Here is a 19,047-nt window from a genome sequence, read left to right as displayed (position 1 = left end):
CTAATATTTCCCTCTTATCAACTAAACATCTCACAGATGCATAAAATGTCATGTCAGTCAAACATGTTGGTGATCTTATGAATGTATGATTTAGGTCTCTTTCTCCTGTCCTATCTCTCTCCATCACATTGCCATGCAAGTTCAGCAAAGCTTCTTGGAAGCTGCCGTGCCTGGGGGTCCATTAAGTTTCAGATAGCAGAGAGAGAGGCTAAATCAACGCCATCAAAGTACTTGAAAGTGCAGTGAGGGACAATAGTGCATTATTGGTGATATCATTAGCTCCAAGTGCAGACATCTTTTGCTAATCCCAATGCAAACCTGTAGAGCAGAGTTTTTTGTTGGCTCAACAATATTTACCTCAAATTACAGTCCGATAAATGGATGGAGAAAAAAACAGAGTTGGTGTTTTCTACCTTGCATCATTGGCATGCATTTGTCTGTGGACCATTTGTGCTTATTGGCCCCTAACAGTCAATGAACAAAGTGTATCTTTGTAGCTGCATGCAAGCAAACAGAATGTCCATAGGAATGTGCCTGTATGTGTTTGTGTTCAGCTCAGACTCTGACTGAGCTCAGAACTCAGCTGAAACTTTCTGTTGTTTACATTAATGTCTCTTTTTTACTTGTCTTGGTACATTTATGAAGCATATTAATTTAAGTCCTAGGAATACGCTTATAGTTTTTGCATAAGATGAAACCTGTCTGCTGTGTCTGTTCGCTTTTTCCTCAGGAGTTGGCTGACCTTCGCCATATTCACTCTAAACTGAAGAAGCAGTTTCAGGAGAAGACAGCAGAGCTCTCCCATGCAAACCGGAGGGTGGAGAGCCATGAGGCTGAAGTCAAGAAGCTACGACTGAGGGTGGAGGAGCTGAAAAAGGAGTTGGGACAAGCTGAGGATGAGGTCGGGACATGGCTGTCTAGTATAATTTCTTACATAACAGTCATAAACTCATAAAATCAGTGTCCACCTATTGATAGTCTTCAGCTCCTGACTATTCCACCACTCATTCTAACCAACCAGCAGTTACACTTCTTTCACACCTGAAAAGAAAACCTGGCTTTTGTCTTCAGTGTGAAAGGGTGCAATTGGCATCCATTCCTGTATCAAATTAATCTGCAGTAGTCACAGAGCTCCAGTTCTGCTCCAGGGAATGGGAACATAAACCAATGCTGAATTCTGGCCCTTTTCCATCCGTTTTTACTCAAGCAGCACTCAGAACATTGTTTAGTCTGTGTTAAGTTTGAAAGAGACTATGAAGATCAAAGATAGAAAAAAGTACCCACCATAACACTGTTCGGTCTCCATGCTGCTTTTCTTCTGGAAGCAGGATACTTTGCAATAAACTTAAATGTCTAAAATGATGTCAGTACTGAAATGGTAAACTTTACTGGAAATTTAATGGAGTGAAATTACAGCAAGCATCCAACAACACGCAGGCCGACAGGATATGTTCCTGTGCCAAAATTGGCTGATGACTGATATATCTGTCTGCTCCAATACTAAGTGACTAACAGTAAAGTGCTGCTCCCTAAAATAGTTTATAATGTCTAAAGTGCTTTCTACAGTAGTTGCAGTGCTGGCATTATTCAGTCGACCTGGTGTTGTAGTGGGAGAGCTGACGCATGTGCATGATTCAAACTCAGCATTTTTGTGTGTTTTATGCTTGTTTTTTTCATGTAGTCAGGTCTTTAGAAGCCTATTTGTTTACCTGTTGTGTGTATTCCCTTCATGTCTGTGACATATTCTACAGATACAGATATTAAAGCTGTAGTGAAATGCTGGTATGATATCAATATGACTGTCTACAGGTTGTTTTCAGGTTGAATTTTGCAGAGAATTGCACATGTGTCACGGTAAAATAAGCAAAACTCCAAATATCTAGATGAAGTGCCGCTGCAGCCTCGCTTGACACATGCTTGGGACACGCTACCCAGATAGCAAAATTTGATTGAAGTAACATTGAGGTATTGTCAGGCAGAAGATTGTAATCAACACTGATGTCAGATATTGAAATATACATTGAAAGTGCTCGCTATTATCAACATTGAAATAACTTTGAACGTCCAATCAATCCTGACAATGAAACAATATTTATTCAACTATGATATGGTCAACATTGAAATAACATTGAATGTCCAATCAGCTCTGACAATGAATGAACCTTTATTCAACTATGATATGGTCAACATTGAAATAATGTTGAATGTCTTATCAATTCTGACAACGAATCAACCTTTATTCAACTATGATATGATCAACATTGAAATAACGTTGGATTGAATCAATACTGATGTCAGATATTGAAATGTACATTGAAAGTGCTCGCTATGATCATCATTGAAATAACATTGAATTTCCAATCAATTCTGACAATGAATCAACCTTTATTCAACTATGATATATTAAATCAACGTTGATTCATCTATATATATGCATTGCATTATACATTGAAACAAGCTTATTTTTAACGGGCCATTTCAACACTTTTCAACTTTCTGTTTTGTCACTCCCTCCAGAAAACTTCAGTTACAGATGACTTTATTCTTCTCCTTCGTCATAAACCACCATAAGTCAAAGTCGAACTGTTAAATACATAGCATATAATTTTAAGACAAAATTTGTATGTGACAGAAATACAGAATATAAACACATATGCACGATACAACGTGACAGAAATAAACGTACCTCGCTGGCTGCACACAACCGAGAGGGAATGAGTCCACTTCAGAAATCTTTTAAGCAGTAAATATCTCTGCAAATTTAAGGTTCAAACTTATTATCGGAGGCTTGCACACTTCTCCTGCTCCTGCTTTCTTGTTCACTCTTTTCTTCCTGAGTGAATTGACTCAGGTTGAAAATAAGTTCCTACTCATTCTTAGACAAATAAAAATTATTATCCATGAAAATAAACTGAACAAAAATAAAATATATAACAAATCATTAAATAATTACATGAATAATATTCGTGGCAGTTACATTTTCTATGATTTTAATATGTCTCATTGAAGACCCCATTAGATTATTTTACTTCTTTTTAAGACACCAAGGTTGCGAACAGCTGCTTTACTGCATGATTTATGTACAAAAAAAAACCCTAACGAAACAGACCATTATTCAATAAGTTATTTATTAAATATTCAAAAGCAATTACGCTTTTGTACTTTTTTTTAGCACACACCTTTTCATCTTTCATTAGGTTTCCTGCCTGGCTTAGGTGGAAAATTATCTATTTGCCCTGAAACTCCAGGGTATACAAACATGGCAATTGTCCTTCAGAAATAAGACCACAGTTCAACATGAACAAACATCTTAATGAACTATCTGGCTACCTTTGCCCTGAAAATCCAGGGGACACAAACATTACAAACAGGACCCCAGTTCAATATGAACTGAACATAAGAGCACAGTAGCTTTAAAGCAGGCATGTCCAAACTATTCCATAAAGGGCTGGTGTGGCTGCAGGTTTTCTCTTCAACCAAGCAGCAGCACACCAGACCTGAATCATTTAATCAACTTATCTCAGTCTTCAGAAACTTGATTGTTCAAATTGTGTGCTCTTGATTGGTTGTAACTAAAACCTGCAGCCACACCGTTCACACTGGTTTGGTTCTCCAATAATACAGCCCTGATACTACCTCCACAGGCGGATCAGGGCCAGAGCGAAATTTCACCCCTCGCCGCCTCCAATAGATTCACACTGAGATTAAGGTGGAATTGGTGTACTAAAGCCGCACCCAAAAGCCGGTGTAAATGTGGCTATTGAAACAATGTTCATTAATTGTAGGGCATTTCAACATTGAAAAATCATCTATACTACATTGATTCAACAACAGTTTTTCAAACATTGAAATGTTAACTGTGATTAGATATTGCATCAACATAGATTTTTCAACTTCAACCAAAAATAACCAGTCTGACCAAAATCAAACATTGAATTAATGTCTTTTACTAACTGGGTAGTCGCTCATCCAGTGTCCTAACCTGTTAACATGGATGCCAAAAAGAAACATGGGATGTTCTGCCAGTTGGTAGCCATTATGTTCTTATCCATGGAGAAAATGCAATAAAATGCCAAATGTTCACATGGATAACTTTGTGTGTGTGTGTGTGTGTGTGTGTGTGTGTCTGTCTGTCTGTCTGTCTGTCTGTCTGTCTGTCTGTCTGTCTGTCTGTCTGTCTGTCTGTGTCTATGTGTCTGTCTGTCTGTCAAGTTGGATGAGTCTCATAACCAGACCAGGAAGCTGCAGAGGTCTCTGGATGAGCAGGTGGAACAGACTGAGAACCTGCAGGTACAATTGGAACACTTACAGTCAAGGTAAACACACACACACACACACACTCATGGGATAGCTCTCTTGAATCCATGCATGGCAGCTGTTAATAGTAATCTTGACAGGCTAAATCTTACACATACAAACTGTTGCCATACGTATAAACCCCATGCATTGTCAGCTAGGTGAATTGGTTTTGAATGCATAACAGTATCAGACAGTAGCTCAGTGGGTAGAGTCGGTCGACTAGCGATCGGAAGGTCGCTGGTTCAAATCCCAGCTCTGTCCTTGAGTGAGATACTGAACCCCCACATTGCTCATCAATGAGGGCCCTGCGATGAGCAGGCGACCCTGCCCATAACAAATACAGAGTACTTTTCATATATTCACTTGGACGGATGGTTCACTGTATCACTGATACGGCAGTTTTCCTTACATGAGGCATGAGTGCCCTTATTTCAGCTAACATCCACTATGACTGTCCTTACTAGGGACGTGCATTGCTTTCCCTTTGGAGCGATATGCTGCATGCATGCTAATGAGGTGTTCGCCCTTAAGTGGATGTTTCTGCGTTAATGCTGCATTTAGTACAAGTGTGCCTCCTATAAGACCTCTGAGATGGACTAAAATTATGTCGACCCAAAACTTCATCAGTGCTCTGCAGAAGTGCTCTGCAGAATATGGCCTTGAGCTTTATCTGAACTCCCTCCAACTGCACGTTACCCTCCTTGAACATTTCACACTCAAAGGTTTTACATCACAGTATTTCAGCTGTGAGGTGCTTATTCAATCTGCTGATGCCAAATGACATACATTTTTAACCATCTGTCATGATTTCTACACACGATTATTACTTAACAAACACAGCCATTATTATTGATTGATTATTACTTATTTCTTATTACATATTATATTATTATACAACATCACTGCTAATGCTAGTATTGTTGCTTCTGAAATTTACTCTTTAATTTTTTTTTTGCCCATCCCTCCTGACTCACACCCAACAGAGTTCCTTTTTAAACCGCACATGTTCAATTAAGGCCACTCTTAGATACCAGAAGAAAAAACTCCCCTTAAGATATTCTAGACTCCTAGACGTTTATAAATAAAAATCTACAAAGACAGTGGATAATGTCAGGTTAATGCACAGTAAACAGTGGAATTTCTGTACTCTAAGGTGACAGTTCTCATTCCCCCAAACATGTCTAGACAACCATGAAGGCACCTCACACACACAGCCTGTTCGTGTGTGTGTGTGTGTGTGTGTGTGTGTGTGTGTGTGTGTGTGTGTGTGTGTGTGTGTGTGTGTGTGTGTGTGTGTGTGTGCGTGTGCGTGTGCGTGTGTCTGTGCTGTCAGACTAAGCCCCAGAGACTAGCTTCCTGTGCTGAGTTTTGTCTGTCCTTCAGTTTAGCTCGAACATAATATCAGCTTTGCACAGCCTTCAGCTCCTTGCTCTCTGCCTCTCCCTCTGCATCCTTTCCATTTTTTCCATGCCATTGCCCCGCCACCCATCACCCAACTGCTGAGCTCTCAGTCTCAGGTTACCATAGTAACAGACAGCTCTCTTGTTGCTCTGCTCTGCTCTCTCAGAAGGAGTGACAGGCGTGTCGGCATGGTAACAGCTACAGGAACTGACACAATTCTGTGTGTTCTTGTAGGTTAAGCTTTTCTTCATTCTGGCTGCATGACAAGTTTGTGTGTGTGTGTGTGTGTGTGTGTGTGTGTTGTCAGTATGTCAGAGGGGAATAAGCTTGTCATACTCCATGTCACACACATGCTCTTCTTTTCTCTCACTCAAGTATTCTTGATAGGAGTTAGATACATGGAAAACACCTTTTGTTTAAGAACATCATCATTTTAAAAAGATTCCACAATGCCTAGGCCTGGAAGGCCGCAGGTGTTGCAGGTAGAAAGCCTCTCAACATTCACAAAACTCATAGGGAAAAGAAATATTTAACACTTAAGACTGTGAGGTCATTTAAATGATTAAATCATGAGATTATATTTAAATTCTTCCTGATTGAAAATCCACTGATCAAGGTGATTCAACTGAAATGACTAATGGTATGACCGGGTCCTGAGGGTGCCACAGGTGTCCCTAGGGAGTCGCCGAAATGATCTGCTGTTGTGGTGTATATTAGGAGAAACCTATACATCTGTCATACATGGCAACCAAAGTCCTCTGAAACACACAATCACACACACATTGTCTTTCAGTCAACGGTTGCTCATGATTCCATCTGTGATGAGGGCAACATGAGCCAGTGTTGGATGTTTTTGCGAAAGCCTTTGACCCCCTCTCTCTCTCTATCTCTCTCTCTCTCTCTTTGTCTCTGGTATTAAAGGAAAAGGTTCCAAGGTAAAGTACATGTATTGTCATTTATCAGAAGGGTTTAAAAACGAAACAATGTTATAGTCATTTATTCTACATCTATTTCAGAAAATGGGGAGTTGAGGAAGAGTTCAGGAGTGTCATAGCATGGAGAGTGACACTGCTCTGTAGCCTGGTGGTATAGTAGCAGATGCCTCTATATTTTCCGGTGGTTTTTACCAACTGTAGGGCCTTCCTGTCCTGGGCCGGGATGAACCATGCCAGTTTGTGATGTTTCCAGGCAGGATGATTTCTATTGCTCCTCTGTAAAAGTTTACCAGACTCTAGAATTCAGCTTTCCTACGTTTCCATAGCAAGTTGAGCCTGCTCTGTGTTTTCATTTTAACCAGCGTGTCTATGTATGATGACCAAGATATCTTCCCAGTGATGGTAATTCCAAAGAACTTATAACTGTACACCTGCTCCACTTCAACTCCAATGATGTAGACAGGGGTGTTTCTTTGCCTCCTTTTTTCTAAAAATCAGTGTCTTCTGGAAAGATATGCAGTGTAAATACTGCAGTGGGTGGTTGTTTGTGAATGTGGTCAGATGGTAACATCTGTCTTTGTTCAAAGATGGTGTGTGGTGTGAGATGTGAATGTCCTCCTTCTTACTGTCTGTTCAAACAGTGTGGGATCAAGGGTGACACCAACTGAAATGCTCACCAGGATTTAAAATGACTACCTGATAGAGGGCTTAGGCCTTGGTGCTTCAAACCATCAGAGTAGAATCAATACTTCTTGCCTTTTTAAATCAATTTGAAATGTGTACAACTCAGAGGGCAATGGAAACTTTTTTTCATTTTGTGGCTCATTGAAATCAACTCTGCCATGTAATCATTCATGTTTTCATTTGTTCTCAGCACTCGTAAACTTGAGATAACTCCATTACGTTAGCTTTAGTAGGCACTGGTTTATACTGACTTTGACTCACATTATACACTACCAATGTGTGTGCCCTTTACTGATGTTACATCTTGAGCCTGTTGTAAATTTATAACTAAACCACAAGCAGAGTGTAAAGTTGTCTGATGTGTTGACTCTTTTCAGGTCACACTGTATAAACCTCCATTTCTCTCAATTAGTTCCCTTTCTTATGCTGTTACTATGTAGGTTATAATATATTTTCACAGCACATCCACATATCCAACTTATCTGCATTACTGTCATATTCTTTGGCATCATAATGTTATTTTAACGCTCTGCAACCTCTCTCTCTCTCTCTACCCCTCTCTCACGGTCTCTTTCTCTCTTCCTGTCTCTCCCTCACACTCTATCTCTGTCTCTGTCTTTCTCTTTCTCCCTTTGTCTCTCCCTGTCTCTCTCCCTTTCTTTGTGTCTCTTTTCCAGACTTCGGCGGCAGCAGCAGAACCCTGGTTTGTTTGGGAAGATGCGAACAGCTCGGTTTAGTGCTGAAAACCAAGATGGTCCGGCCAGTGACATGGATGAGGAAGATGATGAACTGCAGCTCCAGATCCCATGACACACACACAAAATCATGCACACATGCACAAATTATCCCAGGATATACTTTTAAACAAACATCAGCAATCACACAAAAAAGGTGAATATGTTTGCTCTTTGGGAAAACAAGTCTCTTTAAGGTCTATGCATCCACATGCAAATTTTATGCAATTTCCTCAAAATATTACTGCCCATGTTAGTGGTCAGTACACGAAAAAATCATTATAAACCTACTAATGTCTCTTTTTCAGGAGCCTTACAGAAACCACATAGTTGTTCAGTTGGAGATAAGCACAATCCCAGTTTAAACAGAACACACACATTTTCACACACACTATGATTCATACATGTCTGGAAAAACATAGAGACAGAGCAACAATATCAAACCCAGCAGTTGACAGCCATTAACAGGATAAAAAGACTTAATAAGCAGAGGCTGGCCCATATCATTCTTTCAGTGTACTCAGTCGTTCTTACCTCATATCATGTACAGTGCATACGGAAAGTATTCACAGCGCTTACTTTTTCCACATTTCATTATGTTACAGCCTTATTCCAAAATGGATTCAATTATTTTTTTTCCTCAAAATTCTACACAAAATACCCCATAATGACAACATGAAAAAAGGTTTTTCAAAATGTTTAAAATATCAGAAATAAAGAACAAAAATATAATATGTACATAAGTATTCACAGCCTTTGCTTAATACTTTGTTGTGGGACCTTTGGCAGCAATTACAGCCTCAAGTCATTGTCGCTGTGTGCTTATGGTTGTTGTCTTGCTGAAAGATGAACCATCGCCCCAGTCTGAGGTCATGAGCACTCTGGACCAGGTTTTCATCCAGGATGTCTCTGTACATTGCTAAATTCATCTTTCCCTCTATCCTGACTAGTCTCCCAGTTCCTGCTGCTGAAAAACATCCCCACAGCATGGTGCTGCCATAACTCTATGGCAATGTTTCTGTTATTTCTTCCTCAAAGACAAAGTCATATGCTTTAGTTGAAAATGTGTTTCATGCATGTACAAGTACCTAATCTGGCAATGAAATCAGACTAGCACAGAATATGGCACAGTGGCCCAACAGCCCCAGTGGTGATGAATTTTGATTAGTTCTCTTAACCAGCAGCAAACTGACCTGTAAGGGCTTTACCTATTGAAGGAACAGTAGAGTCTAAAATGGCAGAAGCAATGGTAACTGCTTAGCTGTGTCACCATCCATTTTTATTTAACCTTCCTCTGTCAGAGTATAATCTATGTTATTTTAGTGTTCTATTAGCAGCCGAGCTGACATTCAGAAGCCTTGCTTTCCCTCTTCAATAAGTCTCAGGGGGACTGAGAGCACAGCACAGTTGTTCCCAGTGTCTTAGTGGTTAGCTTACCAGATAAAGTTTTTCAACATGTAGCCCCATTCATAGCCCCCCTGCCCAGCCAATCCTCTATCACTGCCAATGTTGGAAAGATTAATTTTGTTGTCTGCATGGTGTGACCAGTCCTTAATTTAGACTGAACTCTGAAAATTAATTATCAAAAGTCTGATTTTTTTTAATTTTTGGTCCGTTTGGTCCTTATTGTTTGACAGGTATCTGATATAGTTGAAACTAAAGCAACAGTACAGTATACACCAGTTGAACTAAACCTGTCCACACAGCAAAGGCTAAATGTCCAGCTTCTGTTGTTTTTCTGTTCTGAGTTTGGAGGTGCTGATATGATTTTTATGCATTGTTTATGTTGATGATGTTCAGTATTTTAAAATACTGTAATTTTCCCGGAGTAAAGAAAAAACCCTAGACGAGTCATTCAGGACTGTGTTCAGTCACGGTGGGAATGCCTCTAAAGCAGCATTCAAATAATCATGGTTTAAGGAAAGACTGAATGAAACCCAGGCCATTAGAGATCATGTAGGCTTTATACTCACAGGTTCGTGAAAGATGGCCTGTGTGTTCAACAATGGTGGAGAGTGTTGGACAAAATGTGTTGGACTAAAGAGTTAATTTATTTGTATAAAACTTGGCTGGGCTAAATCTCCCATCTGTAAAAAAAAAAAAAAAAAAAAAAAAAAAGCTCCACACTAGTAGTAGATCCATCCAGTTGTAAAAGCAATAAAACTGCCTTTTTTCTTCCACCACCATCCCAAGTCACTGTCTGCCGCGGCTTCAACCCTGACGCTGGAGGGGGACCAAGAAGTGTTTCACTGATCAGGATTCTGAACTATTTATGTTGTCATGGTTATGATTTACTTTTTATAAATGATCTGTACTACAGTGCTTTTGTATTAGCTCTATAAATGTCAACTGTACATACAAAAAACACGAGTCTGTCTTTTGTTTCAATGCAGTATTCATAAGGAGGATAACTGAAAAAAATATATATATATATTGTGATTTTATCTAGTATACAGCCCATCTGTATATCATTTTAATAGCTGTCTAGTTTTCAGATGTTTAAACAGATAAGAGACATACCAAATACACTTCACATGTTGATCTTCAATGTGACTTAAAAAAAATATTTATTTTTCAAAATTGAGGAAATTTGTATAAATTAGGCCCTCAATCTTTCTGTCCAATCTGTCCAATTTTAAAAGTAATGTGGTAAAATATGAGAATAAATTAAATTAAATTTTATGTCCGTAAACTACGGAAGAGGATTAGGGCCACTGAAAAAAAATAAATAAATAAATAAAAAAGATTTTTTGGGGGGGGTGTAAGAATTCTGACTTTTTTCTCAGAATTCTGACTTCTTTCTCAGAATTATGGGTAAAGCAGGGACTGGGACTCCAAAGAGGTGGTGGTGTGGAGAAGGAGGAGAGATGTCAGATGCCAAAATGTCTCAGCTCAGCGCCTTTTTGAGAGAGAGAGAGGAGTTGAAGAAGAGGCCATTGCGTTATTGGAAGAGGAAAAGGTGAGTAAAGAGGAGATATATGTTCATTTGGTCGGCTAACCGACACTCTTAGAACAGTGAGGCCGCAGCATGTTAGCTAGCATGCAATGCAGGGTGGACGGAGTTCTGTACACAGCATCACAGGGTTTGTTACGTTTTATTTTGCTTTGATGATGGTGAGTTGTTTCGTTATCTGATGGGTTGGTTTGGTTGTCATGGGGATGACAAAGGGGCATTCTGGGCATTTTACGGTGTCCCTGTCCAGCCCGGTAATTAGAACATTAACGGAACAAGCGTGTCTGCCCTGCACACAATACAACTGTGTTGCCTTTATTTTGAAAAGCGTGACGGATGCGCATGCTACAGGTGACGCTGGCCAGCAGCCCCTCAAAGTGTCAGCTAATGGCATAAAATAAACGTTAATACCGATTGCCGCGTTTTCAACAAGACATGGACTGCTAAATATTTGTTTACAGAAGTCAAAAGTAAAGCTGCGTGCTTAGTTTGTCTGACACAGGTCGCTGTGTTCAAGGTTTTCAAGGTTTGTATCGCCACTACGTGACCAAACACGAGGAAAAATACAAGAACTAGTCTTTTGTTCAAGCCCGAGACAGACTGGATTTTTCTCACATACTGCTAAAGTACTTGTGAAGATTAACAATTTAAAAATGAAATGAGACACTGATGTAATTATTCTCTTGTTTTTCCTGTTTTGCTTTTTACTTGGATAGGAGTATTTTTTCTATTTGACCGGTAGTAGTATTAGTAGTACGAGCAAAAAATGTAGTATATTGCAAAAATATGGTATTTCTTTATTTATTATGGGACAATGAATGAATTAGACTTGTTCTTCGAGGGTTCACTGTATAAATATTTACAGAATATCCTTATTCTTCTGATAAACAGTAGCAGCTGATCAAAATATAACATGTTCTGGTTTTATAATGGGAGAAAATTGATATTAAGTTCAAGTAATCATTGGTTCAGCCCAACAAAATGCTGATTTCTCATGTGGCCCTTGTAAAAATTAATTGCCCACCCCTTATGTAACGCATGCTCCATCCACATTCTGTATTTTTAGTGTAATATGATCTTTAATGAAAATTGTGTTTTTTCTTTCTTTTACTGTACAGATTGACAGCCACGTCATAGCACTGATGGATGATGCAACCCTGGCAAATTACATCCCTCGCTATGGAGACCGAACTGCCCTCTTCAATTTTTCATCTTAAGACAACCAATGACTACAATGTCAAATGTGGATGATTTCATCAGACTGTACTTCCGACTTTCTTTCAGCAACAAAGAAATACTTGCAATTTTGGCACACAGCAATCATACTATCATAAGTGTTCGTACTTTAAAACGAATTTGTAGAAGACTTGGTCTATTCAGAAGGAAGAACCAGTCAGACTTGGAAGAAGTCCTGGCTTTTGTCCTACATGAGATAATGACAAATGGACAGATGCAGGGCTATCGGTGGCTACATCTTCATGCAGTTCAACAGGGATTAGTTGTCTCACAGGATACCATAAGGCAAATCATTAAACTGTTTGATCCACAGGGTGTGGAATTAAGGAGAGCACGACGCTTGAGGAGACGTCAGTACAGCTGCAGAGGGCCAAATGCACTCTGGCACATGGATGGCTACGACAAACTAAAACCCTACGGCATCGCCATCAATGGTTGTATAGACGGTTTTAGCCGCAATGTCTTGTGGATGGAGGCATATACCACGAACAATGATCCGAAAGTGGTTGCAAATTACTTCATGAAAACAGTTTCATGTATTGGTGGATGTCCAGAGAGGATACGTGCAGACAGGGGCACAGAAAATGGTTGTGTAGAAGAAATGCAGATGTTTTTGTGAAGAAACCACACTGACAGTTTTGCAGGGGAGAAAAGTTTCCTTTATGGAAGTAGCACAACCAACCAGCGTATCGAAGCTTGGTGGGGTATCCTCCGCAAACAGAGTGCACAGTTCTGGATAAACTTATTTCAAGCTTTTCAAGATGATGGACATTTCACAGGAGATTTTTTGGATAAAAGTCTTATCCAGTTCTGTTTTCTTAATCTTGTTCAGGTAAAATGCTTCCTCGCCCAACATAGTAAAAGAAGAATAAGCTAATACAATAGAGTACCATCACAAGTACCCTCTTCTCTACTCTAATTTATTCTATTTAAAATTTGTTGTTGTAGTTGTATTTATTTTTTGATGACATTCAGTTTTGTTCAATACACCAATGGGATCAACTGTTTATATTATTGTTGTCAAATTGGCAATACAGAGTGACCCCTAAAGACAGCACAACTGATCCTCAGTTTTAGCAGAACTTACTTGGTAAAAGTCTATTTCACATATTTATAGTCTATATCTACTGTACCGCTTTCCTTGCAGGAAGAACTTGATGAAGTGGTGAACACGTGGAACTCACACAAAATCCGACCAAGAACAAGTGGTGATGTTGCATCAGCTCGGCCTGTTGTGATGTATTCATTCCCAGAGTTGCACAGTGCTGTAGACAGACTGAAGCCTGTTTCCATGGAGGAAGTCTCTGTGTGTATGGAAGAGTGCACTCCAAAAGGCCAGTTTCCATGTGACGAAACTGTCTTTGAACTGTGTTGTCTCCTCATGGAAGAAAATGAATGGGATGCTCCAGCAGATGCACTTGCTGCTGCCGATCTCTATATTATGTTAAGAGAGGAAATACTGCAAAGTATTTAAGAAATGGTACCAATGAACCACAGTGAACTTGTGTTAATACAACCACATACTCTTGACTACTGCTAGACTACAGTCACATATTTTGATAGTTATTGCAATGAACTAGTGGCTCTATTGAATATGAAAACATTGCTGTGTAACATGTAAGGTATGTGTGGCGTTTTATAAGACATTTGTTCCACTGTAAATGCATCCTGAATTCAAGCAAATTAAATGCCAGCAATTATTTTTGTAATGTCCTTTTGTCATAATATTGCTGTATTCCAGTTTGAGTATCCAGGGTCTAGTTTACAGTGTCATGTGCACAGTGTAATGATCTTTCAATTGTTTTCAATTCCAGCTGACTTTCTTACATTTGTGATCAGTATAAATAAGTATGAAATTGATTTTATTATTCATATGTACAGAAAGCTTATTGTATATGAAACTTAAGACCAAAACACATTTGGTATGTGGTGTAACAGGTAGATTTTTATTAACAAAGTTTGTAAAAATCATTATTAAATCCATTAACATGGTATAAACTCATACCTTGAGCATATAACAAGTATAGCTCAACTTTTAAAACTGTTAAAACACGTTTTCAGCAAGTAAAAATATAAAGGTAAAAAAAAAGACAAGGAGTACATCTGAACAGTTACAATAACATTTTACAAAATACAAAGAACCAGGCTCTGAGTTATCACAAATCCAGGTTCTTTAAACACAAAATCCAAGAAGATGAAAATTTAACAGATGACTTAACAGTAACAGCCATATTTCACAATAGTGGTCAATCTACATGGACCGCAGGAACATATTGTGTGTTTAGACAATCCAGTATCTAAGAAAACAACAGAAAAGCATCTGTATATCCCAAAACACTTGCTTTCATGTCCATATTTTTATATCCTTATGCAAATATATAAACCTCAAGATCTGAAAGTAAAATGAGCAATGGCATATCAAACAACATATTGCAACCATGACAACAGCAAATGTAAACAATAGAATTGTACAGCCTCCCCTGGCCAATGAACAATGCAGCATAAAAGCATTATTTTTAAACTGTACCGATGTTCAATCCTGGAGTATTTGTTGCCAAAACTAGGCTTTCAACACAGATGGAGTATTTTCTCTCTAAAGGTTAAAGAACATGCTGAATATACTGTATGTACTGCATATAAGTCCAAAATTATTCTTCACTTTTCCATGTAGGTCTGCATGTGCTAGTCTGCTGAATACTTCAAACATAGTAGATATTGCAGTTTTGCTAGCTGTGGGAATCTAAACTATGTCCATCACCCAGACATTGCTTTCAAGAACTGCATTAAATTCTGAACGGAAATCTGGGAAGTTCTCATAGTTGTCAGATATTTGCAGAACCTTCCCACACGTGTGCGCAACTGGTCTTCTTGTGAAGTTTGTCATTTCTTGAAATTCCACAAGGATACTGTCTGTTACTAAAAGATCAGATCCAGTGCAGAAACGCAAAAACTTCTGAAGTTTATTTTCATCTAGCTCTCTGATGAATCTTTTCAAATGATTTCCCACTTCCTTTTGCTTGGGAGTCAGATTCTCATCAAATTTCAGCAGCTGACAGACCTTTTTGGAGGTTGGCTGCAGGTCAGAGAACAACTTGGTCAGTGCCTCTGGACTGAGAGACAGATGATGTTCAGTGATCTCCCGCCAGCAGTCTATGACGAACATGGGTTTTTTGGAAGTTCTTTGTGTGCTATTTCATTGAGTATTGTAGGAATGATCTCAGCTGTGATTCTTCTTCGACAGCCATAGTTGTAAAGAACTTCCACAAGATCATCCCAGTCAACTGCAGAGAAATCACTTACAGCTTGCATCAAAACTTCTTGCTCCTGTCTGCTCACAAACTGCAGAAAATGTGCTTTAAGATCACTGTACACACAATTGAAAAGTATCTGTTCAACAAAGGGGAGTGCAAGTTTGTTTGGGAAATACTGACAATCTTGGTACCCTTTCAAAAGGATTCTGCCAATTGCCTTCCATTTTTCAGCAGGAAAATCATGGCGAATGAATGGCACTTTAACTGACGTACCAAGGGTGCATCGCTCATAGAATTCATGCCAGAAGCAACTGAGAACATCTCTCAGTACCCCAGATCCAGTACCTGCTTCTTCTGTGTTGTCTGGTAGTATGCGTTTCACATTCAGTGTTTTCTTCATAATGTGTGCATCAGAGAAGGCGGTAATCATGTCATGAAAAGTGTCAGCATGATGTATGGTGATTGTCATTTCTTCCTCCTGATGTGGAATGGTGGGCATAAGAAAATCCTCATAGATCAATGTGTCCTCAACTTCCTCTTCAATGTTGTAAACAGGACCAAAGGTAATTTCTGAATCCACAGAAATCTCCGAAGTATGATGGGCTCCATCAAAGTCATCCATGAATTCTACCAGTTCTACTGGACTGATCTCACTGCCACTGTGTGTGGAGACAAGGACCACTTCAGATGTTTCACTGGCATCATCTTCAATATCTTTTGCCTTCGTTGCAATGTAAAAACGTAACATTGTCAGCTTTGCTGTCTCATACATATTGCCAATGGACTGACAAGCATCAGCTGTAAAAAGTTTCTTTCCTTCCAGAAGAATCTCTTGTAATCCAGCTTCAGTGGCCATCTTAATTTTTCTGGTGCCACCTCCCTGTTTCGCCCTCACCTGCTTGTTTACATTTCCATCACTATGTATCTATCCTATCTCAACATTTCGTGTTGGCTTTTGCTTCTTTGTCTGACTTGCTCTGGTGGTTGGGGGTGAGGAGCTCTGCGAAGTTTCCTTCCTGACTTTCATCTTCTCACGAAGTCTTTCTAGCAGTCCTTGTTTTCTTTTTGAGACAGAATGTCTACTTTTGCAGAAATTGAAGAGGGCAATTCGGTCTCCATAGCGAGGGATGTAATTTGCCAGGGTTGCATCATCCATCAGTGCTATGACGTGGCTGTCAATCTGTACAGTAAAAGAAAGAAAAAACACAATTTTCATTAAAGATCATATTACACTAAAAATACAGAATGTGGATGGAGCATGCGTTACATAAGGGGTGGGCAATTAATTTTTACAAGGGCCACATGAGAAATCAGCATTTTGTTGGGCTGAACCAATGATTACTTGAACTTAATATCAATTTTCTCCCATTATAAAACCAGAACATGTTATATTTTGATCAGCTGCTACTGTTTATCAGAAGAATAAGGATATTCTGTAAATATTTATACAGTGAACCCTCGAAGAACAAGTCTAATTCATTCATTGTCCCATAATAAATAAAGAAATACCATATTTTTGCAATATACTACATTTTTTGCTCGTACTACTAATACTACTACCGGTCAAATAGAAAAAATACTCCTATCCAAGTAAAAAGCAAAACAGGAAAAACAAGAGAATAATTACATCAGTGTCTCATTTCATTTTTAAATTGTTAATCTTCACAAGTACTTTAGCAGTATGTGAGAAAAATCCAGTCTGTCTCGGGCTTGAACAAAAGACTAGTTCTTGTATTTTTCCTGTTTGGTCACGTAGTGGCGATACAAACCTTGAAAACCTTGAACACAGCGACCTGTGTCAGACAAACTAAGCACGCAGCTTTACTTTTGACTTCTGTAAACAAATATTTAGCAGTCCATGTCTTGTTGAAAATGCGGCAATCGGTATTAACGTTTATTTTATGCCATTAGCTGACACTTTGAGGGGCTGCTGGCCAGCGTCACCTGTAGCATGCGCATCCGTCACGCTTTTCAAAATAAAGGCAACACAGTTGTATTGTGTGTAGGGCAGACACGCTTGTTCCGTTCATGTTCTAATTACCGGGCCGGACAGGGACACCGTAAAATGCCCAGAATGCCCCTTTGTCATCCCCATGACAACCAAACCAACCCATCAGATAACGAAACAACTCACCATCACCAAAGCAAAATAAAACGTAACAAACCCTGTGATGCTGTGTACAGAACTCCGTCCACCCTGCATTGCATGCTAGCTAACATGCTGCGGCCTCACTGTTCTAAGAGTGTCGGTTAGCCGACCAAATGAACATATATCTCCTCTTTACTCACCTTTTCCTCTTCCAATAACGCAATGGCCTCTTCTTCAACTCCTCTCTCTCTCAAAAAGGCGCTGAGCTGAGACATTTTGGCATCTGACATCTCTCCTCCTTCTCCAGACCACCACCTCTTTGGAGTCCCAGTTCCTGCTTAACCCATAATTCTGAGAAAAAAGTCAGAATTCTGAGAAAAAAGTCAGAATTCTGAGAAAAAAGTCAGAATTCTGAGTTTAATCTCAGAATTCTGAGAAAAAAGTCAGAATTCTGAGTTTAATCTCAGGATTGTGAGAAAAATGTCAGAATTCCGAGAAAAAAGTCAGAATTCTGAGTTTAATCTCAGAATTCTGAGAAAAAAGTCAGAATTCTGAGAAAAAAGTCAGAATTCTTACACCCCCCCCAAAAATCTTTTTTTATTATTTTTTTTTTTCAGTGGCCCTAATCCTAGTAGTAAACATTCCACATAGCCTGTTTGAATTAATCATAACAGAGCAGACCTGAGATATACAAGTGGCCAGGGTGTTCCCCTTATTTGTGTTGCCAAGAACATGTGTACTTTCAAATATACATCAGATAAAGCTGTATTCATTGTAGGCTATGCTTGAAAGGAACAGCATCTCCCTGAAGTTGTGGGTTGCACAAGAGACAACATTTTAAAAGGATGGTCAACATCAAGTGTGCAGAGTCTCTGATTATCTGACAGTGTGACTTACTGTTGGATTTATACACATTATTTGCTTAGTGAGTACATTGGAACACTGGCTGGTGTATGGTAGAGTCAAACTAAGCTAGAGACCATCCTGCAATGGGATCACACACCTGTCAACACTTTCATGTTCCAACACACAAATACTCAGTTGTAATTGCTACATTCTTATATGAGGACTCAGTTCTCATGGATCAGCTTCAAACTCAGCCTCATCTTGAATCACAACTAGACATCCATTCCATGACTGTATAGTGCAGAGTTGTGACACTTTAATGCTGACAAATATCTGTCCACAGACTGATAGAATTAAAAACATATGGCAAAGTACTCAAAACTGCTTCCAAGTACCTAAAAAAGAAAGAAAAATGACATACACACACACACATGCCATCACACACGATGAAAACAATATCAGCTGCACTGTGCAGTCACTACAGTGTGTGATTTGTAATGAAGGTAATGGTTTTGAGCCAGCATGGCGCATTGATGTGTTTTACAGTTTTTCTCGATTGTTTACACACAAAAACTGGTACTTGAGACACAATGACCACAACATGTAACTCATGCACAAA

The 19,047-nt window shown here is 39.1% G+C and overlaps 2 protein-coding genes and 1 long non-coding RNA gene across 8 annotated transcripts in view; 2 read left to right on the top strand and 1 right to left on the bottom strand.

The window, feature by feature from the left end:
- Window positions 1-10,179, top strand: part of ccdc102a (coiled-coil domain containing 102A) — a 91,380-nt gene extending 81,201 nt beyond the window's left edge. For all 4 annotated transcript variants that reach the window (XM_037095599.1, XM_037095596.1, XM_037095597.1 and 1 more), the window contains 3 exons: window positions 731-901; window positions 4,213-4,316; window positions 7,997-10,179. In XM_037095599.1, coding sequence (XP_036951494.1) covers window positions 731-901; window positions 4,213-4,316; window positions 7,997-8,129 — 408 coding nt within the window. In that variant the 3' untranslated portion in view covers window positions 8,130-10,179. The remainder of the gene's footprint in view (window positions 1-730; window positions 902-4,212; window positions 4,317-7,996) is intronic.
- Window positions 10,180-11,260: 1,081 nt separating this feature from the next.
- Window positions 11,261-13,936, top strand: LOC119018144. Of its 2 annotated transcripts, none has more exons than XR_005074660.1 (3): window positions 11,261-11,357; window positions 12,125-13,074; window positions 13,390-13,936. It is a non-coding gene; the product is annotated as an uncharacterized LOC119018144 (long non-coding RNA). The 2 variants fall into 2 exon arrangements; XR_005074659.1 differs by lacking the exon at window positions 11,261-11,357 and adding an exon at window positions 11,365-11,532.
- Window positions 13,937-14,179: 243 nt separating this feature from the next.
- On the bottom strand, window positions 14,180-17,913 carry LOC119018232. 2 transcript variants are annotated; one of them, XM_037095748.1, is made up of 2 exons: window positions 17,783-17,913; window positions 14,180-16,673 (listed from the first exon to the last, which is right to left on the bottom strand). In XM_037095748.1, the coding sequence occupies exon 2, from the start codon at window positions 16,347-16,349 to the stop codon at window positions 15,393-15,395; it is 957 nt and encodes a 318-aa protein (XP_036951643.1). In that variant the 5' UTR covers window positions 16,350-16,673; window positions 17,783-17,913; the 3' UTR covers window positions 14,180-15,392. The 2 variants fall into 2 exon arrangements, with proteins under 2 accessions (XP_036951643.1, XP_036951644.1); XM_037095749.1 differs by having other exon boundaries at window positions 17,263-17,853.
- Window positions 17,914-19,047: the final 1,134 nt, after the last annotated feature.

The sequence above is a fragment of the Acanthopagrus latus genome, chromosome 4 (assembly GCF_904848185.1).
Source record: "Acanthopagrus latus isolate v.2019 chromosome 4, fAcaLat1.1, whole genome shotgun sequence".
NCBI lineage: Eukaryota > Metazoa > Chordata > Actinopteri > Spariformes > Sparidae > Acanthopagrus > Acanthopagrus latus.
Note: the sequence above shows the minus strand (reverse complement) of the source record. Positions and strands in the feature narration are given on the sequence as shown.